This window comes from Triticum aestivum, chromosome 7D, assembly GCF_018294505.1.
Source record: "Triticum aestivum cultivar Chinese Spring chromosome 7D, IWGSC CS RefSeq v2.1, whole genome shotgun sequence".
In the NCBI taxonomy this organism is placed as follows: domain Eukaryota; kingdom Viridiplantae; phylum Streptophyta; class Magnoliopsida; order Poales; family Poaceae; genus Triticum; species Triticum aestivum.
In genome coordinates, this window is record NC_057814.1 from 527,609,421 (window position 1) to 527,619,585 (window position 10,165).

The 10,165-nt window shown below is 52.5% G+C and overlaps 2 protein-coding genes across 3 annotated transcripts; one reads left to right on the top strand and one right to left on the bottom strand.

Annotated features, from left to right (window-relative positions):
• Positions 1-1,861: 1,861 nt before the first annotated feature.
• On the top strand, positions 1,862-6,801 carry LOC100859960 (delta-aminolevulinic acid dehydratase, chloroplastic). Of its 2 annotated transcripts, none has more exons than XM_044582345.1 (13): positions 1,862-2,058; positions 2,369-2,666; positions 2,759-2,870; positions 2,953-3,026; positions 3,215-3,283; positions 3,499-3,609; positions 3,697-3,766; positions 4,577-4,632; positions 4,723-4,844; positions 4,952-5,023; positions 5,123-5,204; positions 5,292-5,369; positions 6,396-6,801. In XM_044582345.1, the coding sequence occupies exons 2-13, from the start codon at positions 2,376-2,378 to the stop codon at positions 6,570-6,572; spliced, it is 1,314 nt and encodes a 437-aa protein (XP_044438280.1). In that variant the 5' UTR covers positions 1,862-2,058; positions 2,369-2,375; the 3' UTR covers positions 6,573-6,801. The 2 variants fall into 2 exon arrangements, with proteins under 2 accessions (XP_044438280.1, XP_044438281.1); XM_044582346.1 differs by having other exon boundaries at positions 1,967-2,058; positions 3,526-3,609.
• A 1,077-nt stretch (positions 6,802-7,878) lies between these two features.
• On the bottom strand, positions 7,879-9,954 carry LOC123165438 (leucine-rich repeat extensin-like protein 7). The gene has a single exon (XM_044583080.1). The coding sequence runs from the start codon at positions 9,924-9,926 to the stop codon at positions 8,130-8,132; it is 1,797 nt and encodes a 598-aa protein (XP_044439015.1). The 5' UTR covers positions 9,927-9,954; the 3' UTR covers positions 7,879-8,129.
• Positions 9,955-10,165: the final 211 nt, after the last annotated feature.

Genomic DNA, 10,165 nt, shown 5'->3' on the forward strand with positions numbered 1-10,165 from the left:
GATGAGATTTTTGAATTGAGCCCTATAAACCGGAAAGGAGGGAGTATGAAGATAATAATATAGTCTAGGGATATGTGTATGTTACTCTCCTATAAAAAAACACTAATGTATGTTACTCTCCATTGTGGATAGTCTTATAGTAGATAGTAAGCTTACCATCGACATATTGGAGCACACGGCAGGCATCACCACCGACAAGGAGGTGAGACATCGAGCAGAAGAGCAAACTTGTGTGATTATTGCAGCACAGTCTGCGACAATAATGAACAAGTAGCGAGAGAGGGGGTCGCCTTGCGGCAAGCTGTGACAAAAACTAAGAGCATCTCCAACAGCCGCGCAACGCGTCGCGCGCTAAAAACTCATATGCCGCGCGCCCTCCGCCTGGTTTGGCGCGGCCGGCAGCGTTGGCTCCAGCAGCCGTGCTAAAATTGCGCGCGCGCGTAGCTCCAGCGGCCGCGCTAAAATGCAGCGCGCGCTAAACATTGCGTACATTTTTTAATAAAAACGATAAATAAAATTCATAGATAAAAAGCGATACATAGATATTTTACATAGTTCCATAGCATAGATAAACTACGGTGCAACGACATAAAAAAACTACTAAATAGTGCAACTAAAGCCTACTCCCAGTCGTCATCATGGCCATCCTCGCTGGTCTGGTCCGAGGTATCGAGCCACATGTCCTCCCAACGGTCATCATCAGACGAAAAGATCGTCTGCCCACCATTTTGAGCGATTTCGCACTGCGATATCGCCAGGGCCTTTCGCCGACGCCTGTCCAACCGCTCCGCGCGGCGCTTTGCCGTCTGCTCCTCGCGGCGCCTTGCCCAGAAGGCTTCCTCGTTCGAGACGTCCTCCGGGTGGCGCCGGCGCCACTCTGCCATGGCCCGCTCGTCCTCCTCGGCGACGAGGAGGCGGCGCTGCCGCCGAGCGTGCTTCGCACGGTCCTGGTCCGTGATAAGACGAAGCGGATGGGCGACATCCTGCGCCTGCTGGCGCGTGTGGACATCCTGAAAGTTCATCTGCTGGCGCGGCCTGTCCAGGCGCCACGCCGCCGCATCGTAGGCGTGTGCGGCCTCGTACGAGGTCTCGAACGTACCGAGGCCGAGCCGAACGTCGCCGGACCGAATCTCGGCGGAGTACCAGCTGTTGGGGCGCTGGCGGACGCCGCGGTAGCCCGACGCTCCTCGGCGGCGCGGCGGCATGGTTGCGCTTCGGTGGCGGGGAGCTGGAGCGGCGAGGAGAGGAAGCGGTGGAGGCACTGGAGCGGCAAAGAAGCTACGAGGCGCGCGTGGCAGTGTGGATAGACGCGTGGCGAGCGCCACATTTTATAGGCGCGCGGAAGCGGCGCGCCAAAAGTTGCGCGCGAGCTGCCCCTTCCCCGCACGCTTGTTTCCAGCCACCGCTGGAGCGCGCGAAACCGTCCAGCACGCGCTAAAAACCACGTCGTTTTTACCGCGCGCGTGCCTTTTGACGCGACTATTGAAGATGCTCTAATCTAGTTACCGGGAACCCAATTAACCGCAACTCTTGTGTGATCAGTCGAGAGAATTGAATAAATCCAATCACACTAGATGGGGGAAAGCCGCGGGTGTGAAGGATACAAATGATACCGTTCCAAATTAACAGAGTCGAAAGCCTTTTGAAAATCAAGCTTGAGAACCACGGCGGGGCAGTTCCAGGCGTGACCACATTCTCGAAAATGTTTGTGCCAGCAAAGGAACCTAATTTACTTTATCCCTGAAAAAAAGAGCAAGGAACCTGATTTATTTTATCATCTTTTGTCGACTCTACCGTTTGTTTGAAAAGAAAATGTATTTTCGTGACTGCAATCATAAGTAGGCTCGACACGTTGGTTCAGGTTCAGGTTCAGGTTAGTTGAAAGTAAAAAAAGGTTCAGGTTCATGTACACGGCGGTCACGAGATGGAGACAGCGAAACGCAAGACATTGTCTAGTTAGTACAGGAGATCTCTTTGCAGTAGGTGGGGGTCGTCGTCGGAGAGGATTGAGGCCACATCGTCTTCTCCTCATCTTCTTCCCCATCTTCCATCCATCAGGTACCCCGCCGCCGCCTCCTCCCTCTTCTTCCTCCTCTCCAAGATTTGCACGTCCCTTCAACTCGTCAAGCTAAATTCAGTCCCCAATCTCTTCCTGATGACCAACCACGATTCAAAGCTCAACGCAATCCAGATTATCCACCCGCCGCCTCTGGTGGCACTAGCCAAGAAAGAATCAAGATCCATCTTTTACCGTTTCTTAGAGTCCACACCTCAATTTTGATCGAGCTACGCAGCACTGAATCTGATATAGCGACGCGATTGTCAACCATGTCTGCGAAATTCACTTTCCTTGGTCTCGGTGTTGCAGATAGGCCATGGCTTCCACCGTCCCCTTCTCCCCGGCCAAGGTCCAGATGCTCCAGGCGACCAACTGCCACGGGCACGCGCCCTTCGGCAGCTGTTTCGCCGTTCCAAGAACCGGGCCAAGGCCGCGTTCCGTGGCCGTCAGGGTCAGCAGCGAGCAGGAGGCGGCCGCCGCCGTCAGGGCGCCGTCCGGGAGGAGCATCGAGGAGTGCGAGGCCGACGCCGTCGCCGGGAGATTCCCCGCCCCCGCTGCGTTCGTCAAACCAAAGGCCCCTGACGGCACGCCTGAGATCAGGCCTCTTGTAAGCTCCAATCTGAATTTTGCAATGTTGCTTGTGTACAGTGCGATTGCAAGAAACTGAATTTAGGGGCTCCATGTTTGATGTGTGTTCAGGACATGCCAAAGCGCCCTCGTCGCAACCGCAGGTCGCCAGCTCTTAGGGCTGCATTCCAGGAGACAACCATCTCGCCCGCTAATTTGGTGCTCCCATTGTTCATCCATGAAGGTTGCCTTGAAATCTACTTGCTTGAATGCTGGACCATTTGAGATTTGTTATATAAGTGTTTTTTTTTTGTGACGATTTGCAGGGGAAGAGGATGCTCCAATTGGCGCTATGCCCGGGTGCTTTAGGCTTGGATGGCAACATGGGCTTCTTGATGAGGTACTGGAAGTACTGGAAATTTACCTCTTTTTTTTCTGAGACTGGGATCGGATTTATCATATATGTTTGATGAATGTGTTGGAGCTCTAAATGTGTGTTTATTTCCATGTCACTTGGACCAATAGTCTTAGGTAGCAATCAGTATTCAGACCTCATGTAATAATCCAGACAACCACTGATATATGCAGGTGTATAAGGCACGTGATGTTGGTGTTAACAGCTTTGTGCTCTTTCCAAAGGTTCCGGATGCATTGAAGGTATTTGACAAACATCACTAATTATTTGTCATGTACTCCCTCCGATTCCTAAGTACAGTATAAGTCTTTTTAGAGATTTCAATATGGACTACATACGGATGTATATAGACGTAGTTTAGAGTGTAGATTCACTCATTTTGCTCCGTATGTAGTCCATATTGGAATCTCTAAAAAGACTTATATTTAGGAACGGAGGGAGTACATGTGTGCCTCAGAATGACTTGTGCTCTTTATTCCTTCAGTCTCCAACAGGAGTTGAAGCATACAATGACAATGGTTTGGTTCCACGGACAATTCGCCTGCTCAAGGATAAGTTCCCTGATATCGTAAGATTGTTCCCCTCATTCACTATGTATTTGTCGCTTGCATCAATGCTGCCAATATCTTTGCTTCTAATCATATGATGAATTTAGATTGTCTACACGGATGTTGCTTTGGACCCTTATTCATCTGATGGACACGATGGCATCGTGAGGGAAGATGGTAATGAAAATGGCGCATTATAATATCGCATATTATCTTACACTTTTCAGATGTGCATGATATGTTGATCTGCTTGCACCCTGAATTGCTGATAGCATTAGAAATGTGCTAGCAAGTTCAAAAATATTGTTGCCAGTCTCCTGGTATGAAGGTCACACCACACTGGTTGCGGGCATACGGCCAAGAAACTATCAATCTATCATCCTAGTTCTCGATAATTATTGTTGGCCAGTTTGGTTTTGTATGAGCCTGAGATGCTATTATGTAGAACCTGTGGCTCCTGGTTTTTAAGACATCACTGTGGATGTCCAGATTTGATTTTCTAAAAGTATTACTGGACCACTTGATTCCTGCTAGGAGCCTGAGATACTGTGTGCCTGAACAGTCAACAGCTTAAGTCATTTGTTTTGCCACCTGGCACTGAAACTTCCTGAAAATAAATTCAAAATATGCCACGCAAATGTATTTCGTCACAAGAATCTCGTCAGGTACTTCCCAGATCATTGAAATTAGCAAAAAAATGAGAAGGTGCGTTCTGTAGTGTTTAAACCAGGAATTGGTTGGCTCCTGTAGCTTTTTGTAGCCCTAGCGAATGGCGATAAACTGATTACTAGTGCAAAAAGGTACTTAAATTATGAGCTTAGCTGTTCAGTGGTCATGCCCATGTTTAGAATTTGGAATTACAGTATAAGCAGTTTTCATTACTATTTTTTTGTCCAAACAACTGATGGACTTGGATGTTTTTCAGAAGGCACAAGTTACGTACAAACTTCCGTCCAGCTAATTGTGAATTTGTTTCAATCCCATCAGGAGTAATTTTGAATGATGAAACAGTATATCAGTTGTGCAAACAGGCAGTTTCACAGGTCCATCTCTTCTCTTGGTATTATGTTTTGGAATTGGTTGATGAGTATGCAACTGTTCACTAACATAAACTTGTTCCATGAACTAAATAGGCACGTGCTGGTGCCGATGTAGTTAGTCCTAGTGACATGATGGATGGTCGTGTTGGAGCAATCCGTTCTGCGTTGGATGCTGAGGGTTTCAATGATGTCTCCATCATGTCCTATACTGCAAAGTACATACCTATACCATTCATGGCATCATAGTATTTTTGTTATCTTATTCTTGTACATTACGTCTTTGTTATGTGACTGATGCATCCACAATATATGTTTTTTGCAGGTACGCCAGTTCATTTTATGGGCCATTCCGGGAAGCTTTAGATTCAAATCCACGATTTGGGGACAAGAAAACGTAAGGAGCTGACAATAACGCTACTCTATTGATTTTCATCCTGTGTACATTTTAGTTGCTTAGTATTATCTAAATGTCTTATCCCTTTTCGTTCTGAAGCTATCAGATGAACCCGGCTAACTACAGGGAAGCCCTACTTGAAACTGCAGCAGATGAGGCCGAAGGGGCTGATATCCTTCTAGTAATTCTCTTGCTTATTATTCAGTGCTGTATTACCAAAGGTAACTCTTGTGTATGTTGCTCCATAATCATGGTTCCCTTGTGACAGGTGAAACCTGGATTGCCGTACTTGGATATCATCCGACTTCTCCGGGATAATTCCGCACTGCCAATTGCTGCATACCAGGTTAGTTCATTAGCAGGTCCATAATCCTTGTTGATGTGATGTTTTTGCCATTTCTATCTGGAATTCCACAAGAAACCTGGACCTCGTTGTTTACTGTATACCTCCGATGCAGTCAATGAAATCATTTTAGCAGCAGCACAAGTGCATATCCTAATTCAGCTACCCAATTGCCACTTGCCTCGCTAGTTTTGCCGCACAAGAGCATTTCTCATATGTCTTATCAATACCCGAGTAATTTCATCGTTCTTATCTTCTTTACACAAAAAACATCAGTTGGTAGCCATTTCAAGAAGCAGGCCGCTAAAGTAGTACTAGATCAATACGGATTTGTGCACTCTGACTGCATCTGCCTATTTCTAAACTGTAGAGTAGAAATTCTCTTGGGCAGCACACGTGCACCTAAGATTTCAGTAAAAGTCTGAACCTTGATCTATCGTTTATCTCATGTGTTTTGATCCCAAGCTCTCTCCTTGAGAGTTCTCAAAAACAACAGCACCAACGTTAGCTAATCTTAAGAAGTTGACCAGATTTATTTTATTTTACTTTTTGCTTTTGTATTCCTGCTTGTATTTGAAGCTAAAAATGGAGGCTGATTCTGTCGTTGTGTTAGGAAAAAAAAAGTACAGGTGGCCATATCATCCTATGAATGAATATGATATGATAAAACTGAACTAGTTAATCCTTGAGGTTACTAGTTCGAATCAGAATATGATGTTGTTTGCATGGTGTTTCTGTTGTTATAATTTGAGGTCGAAGCGAGTGAAATTCTGAACCAACCAAAAGCCATAACTTTGATCCACCCTTATGAATGGTTATGAGTAAGCTTAAATAACTGATCCTTGAGGTCACTATCCTGAATCAGAAAATGATCTCGCATGCGTTATATTTTTTTCTTTTCTTTTTGGGTTATGATTGTAGCTGAAAGAGAGGATCGAATGATGTAGTATCATTTTGGCTCGTCTTGGTAAAAAGGAGAGTGAAATTCTGAAGCAATCATCGTACATTGTTTCCTTTTTGGCCTTTCAGGTGTCCGGCGAGTACTCGATGATCAAGGCCGGCGGGGCGCTGAACATGATCGACGAGGAGAAGGTGATGATGGAGTCGCTCATGTGCCTGCGGCGAGCCGGCGCCGACGTCATCCTCACCTACTTCGCCCGCCAGGCCGCCGCCGTCCTCTGCGGCATGGGATCCGCTGCCAAGTAGAAGGAAGCGCTAGGTCAGGTCAACTGGTCACCCCCCTGTGATTATTGATTAATGTGCAATGCTGAGGAGCCAATGTGCTTGAGTAGTTGGCCTTGACGTTTGACCCTAAGCACTTGAATAATCCGCAAGTCTCGTTCTAGTACATGACTGTTAGTTTGTTATACTAGTTCTTTCTCTTTACCGAGTATACATGATTTTTTTTCTCCCTTACGATTGCTGGGGACTTGAATTTTCACTGGAGTACTTTTTTTTTTTGCACCATTCATTTTCACTGGAGTACAAGTGCAGTTGGCGTGATTTTCTTCAGAGTGCAGACTCGATCCGATCGTGTGATCCCAGCATGGACGATGAGTGTGAGTTAAGCAGCCGCATGATCCCGTCAGCTGGGTTCGTCGGGGGAGGTGATTTAAAGAAAGTTTGAACGATGGTGCACGCGAAGCACGGGACCCAACAGTAGATCGCAGGCAGTAATGCGTGTGCTTCTGGTAAGCACGCAGGCAGCAGGCACGCTCATAGGATCTCGGGCGGTAGGGAGGAGTAATTAACTCCGATCATTAAGTGCTGGGTGGCAAACGGCCATAGCTGGCTCCAGTAGCTTGCAGGTTTTGCTCAGGCCGACGCAATTGCAGTCGCAGCTGTGGTTGCAGAGGCGACGGCCGGGGGCCGGGGGCTGGGGCTGGCAGGCAGCAATTACTAGCCCCCCTCCTCATCCGCTCCCCTCCCACGTGAAACAAATCACGGGCCTCGAAAGATAATAATTTCAATGGAGTACAGCAGTAATATCAACTTCGTCCAAGTCATAACGTTCTAGTACCATCCGTCGCAAGATTCACTGTACTCCACGTCGCTGCAACTGTGGAGAGGCTCAAAGTCCATTCCGTGGAGTAAATAAATGGCGCCACAGCTACCACCGGCCCTAATTGACTAGTCATTCAACATTCATCCGTTGGCCCATTCATTAGGCATGGCTTGAATGCCTCATCACTGCTTATCATCACGCTGTGTTTGCTGCGCTCGTACCGTACTGCCAGCGTAACTCGTGTGCCGCAACGTGTTCTCGCATGCACGCATGTGATCGACGATCGTGCATGGGACAACCGAGCGCTGCATCCTCTTCGATCGTTGAACCGTACAGCATGATGTGAACGTGGCTGCTGATACATTTTGGTTTTGCATGATCAATGGAGAGCCAGGCGGCAAAATCCAAAAATAATAAAAACAATAACAACATGGTGCGCGAGTGAGTGTTGTGAGCGTCGTATTTTCCATCCATCAGATGAACAACCAGCAGTAGTCCAGCAACGAATGAAAGAATCCACTACGGAGCCATGGAATTTAATTCGGATCAAATAACGACATACAGTAACAAATGGACAACAGAGTGCACAAAATATAGGAGAGCGTCGAAGAAGCTACAGGGAGAGGGAGATGTGATGATGTACTGGTGACGACCCAGGGACTGGCTGGCTGACGACGAGCGATCCGGCCGTGGAGGTGGCGGCCGGGCCGATAGATCAGCCTGCCTGCGGCTAGCTAGTGGTGCTACCTAGCTAGCAGCTACTTCGGTGGAGGCGGCGACCCGTAGGAGACGCCGTGGACCGGCGGCATTGGGGGCGGCGGCGACGAGTAGGACACCCCGTAGACCGGCGGGAGGAGCGGGGGCGGCGGCGACGAGTAGGCCACGCCGTGGACCGGTGGCAGAGTTGGTGTTGGTGGCGGTGGGGACGAGTATGGCACGCCGTGCACAGGTGGGAACAGCGGCCCTCCTGGCGGAGAGGATGGCGCTCCGCCCTCGCCGCTTGGTGGAGGTGGTGGTGTCCAGGGACCAGGGGCCGGCAGCGGCAGCGGCGAGGATGGTGTGGGCGCGGTCGGCGGCGTGAGGGCCGGAGGGGCGTACCCGGGTGGAGGTGTTGTGGGTTGGTGACTGGACGGTGAGGACGCGGACGGCGGCTGGTTGCCGGAGGACGGAGGCGAGAAGCCCTGGGATGGTGGAGCGGAGGAGGGCGGCATTGCGTGCCCGGGGCTCTCGCTGTGGGTGGGCGGCGGCGGCGCGGCCGTTCCTGGCGTTGTGGAGCCCCCGGGTGGGGACGGGGAGGATGGAGTGGACGAGCCCGGCGGGAACAATGGGCCCGGCGGGGTCAATGGGCTCGACGGCGTAGACGAGCCCGGCGCACGCGGGCTCCTCGACGGCCCAGCTCTCGGAGAGGGCGGCTGGCGGCCGCCTCCGCGCCTGCCTGGCGGTGGTGCTGCCTGACATTGTGCCCTGCTGCAGTCGAACGGGCGGGCAGCCGCCGCGGCGCACTGTGCCGGCGGGCGCTGCGCGGGAGCGCCGAGGATGCAGTTCCACCTGCCGTCCGCCGTCGCCACGGCGCATCCCGGCCGGCCGGAGAAGAAGTTGTCCTCGTAGGTGAAGTTCCTCAGACTCGGCAGCCCGCAGACGCTCGCCGGAACCGCGCCCTCCAAGAGATTCCCGGCGACGTTGAGCTCCTGGACGGCCACCAACCCAGTGACGGTGGCCGGGAGCGGGCCCTGCAGGCCGTTGCCGCTGACATCGAACACGGTCACCTTCCTGAGCATCCCCACCTGCGGCGGGATGCAGCCGGTGAGGTCGTCGTCGATGAGCACGATCTCGTTGAGCGTCTCGGCCATCCTCCCAATCGACGGCGGGATGCATCCCCCGAGCCTGTTGTGCGCGAGCACGAGCACGGAGGCCGGCGAGTTGCCGAGGTTGGGCGGGATGGGGCTCGTGAGGCGGTTGGAGTTGAGGAAGATGGCGTCGAGCGGGCGGTCGAAGAGCGCGGGCGGGATGCCGCCCTCGAACTCGTTGAACCTGAGGTCGAGGTAGCGGAGCGAGGGCAGCTGGAGCACGACCTCCGGGAAGCCGCCGACGAAGCGGTTGTTGCTGATGTCGAGCTCGTGGAGGAGGCGGAGGTGGAGGAAGGTGTCGGGGAGCACGCCGCAGAAGCGGTTGGAGTTGAGGTGGAGCAGCGCGAGGTCGGGCAGGCCCGCGGGGAGCGAGTCGGGGATGTACCCGGCGATGTCGGCGTGGTTGAGGTCGATTCCGGCGACGACGAGCACGCCGCCGTCGGCTGGGTGCGGCGCGCAGAAGACGCCGTTGTAGGTGCAGACGTTGGGGCCGGACCAGTTGGCGGTGAAGTTGGCCGGGTCGGAGAAGATGGCGGTGCGGCGCCAGGTCTGCAGCGCGACGTAGGCGGCGCGGAGGCGCGGGTTGGGGAACGCCCAGGACGGCGGCGGGTCGAGCGGCGGCTGCTGCTGCGACGCGGCCGGCGCGGGCGCGAGCGCGACGGCGAGGAGCAGCGCCAGCGCGAGGAGGGCGCGGCGGCGGCCCGTCATGGCCGCGCGCGGTGGGGCGGCGGCGCGCGCGGGGTTAGGGGGGAGGAAGGTTTAGCTGGGGGGGAGTGGGGTGGTGGAGGGAGTGAGGGTGGAGTGATGGAAGGGGCAAAGGTGGCAGGGGGGTCACATGGAGGGTTAACGCGGAACGAGAAGCTCGAGGCAGAGAGAGAAAGAGAGCGTGTCGGCCGGGCCGGGCTGGGGTGGGCTGGTCCGGGCCGGGCTGGGCCCGGTGTGGCCGC

Excerpts from the sequence above, each read along its gene's own strand:
- LOC123165438 (XM_044583080.1), bottom strand. The coding sequence starts at position 9,926 with ATGACGGGCCGCCGCCGCGCCCTCCTCGCGCTGGCGCTGCTCCTCGCC.
- LOC100859960 (XM_044582345.1), top strand. The coding sequence starts at position 2,376 with ATGGCTTCCACCGTCCCCTTCTCCCCGGCCAAGGTCCAGATGCTCCAG. Across the intron at positions 3,284-3,498 it reads AGGTTCCGGATGCATTGAAG|AATGACTTGTGCTCTTTATT; the intron begins GTATTTGACAAA and ends TGTGTGCCTCAG. Across the intron at positions 5,205-5,291 it reads AAGGGGCTGATATCCTTCTA|GTGAAACCTGGATTGCCGTA; the intron begins GTAATTCTCTTG and ends CCCTTGTGACAG.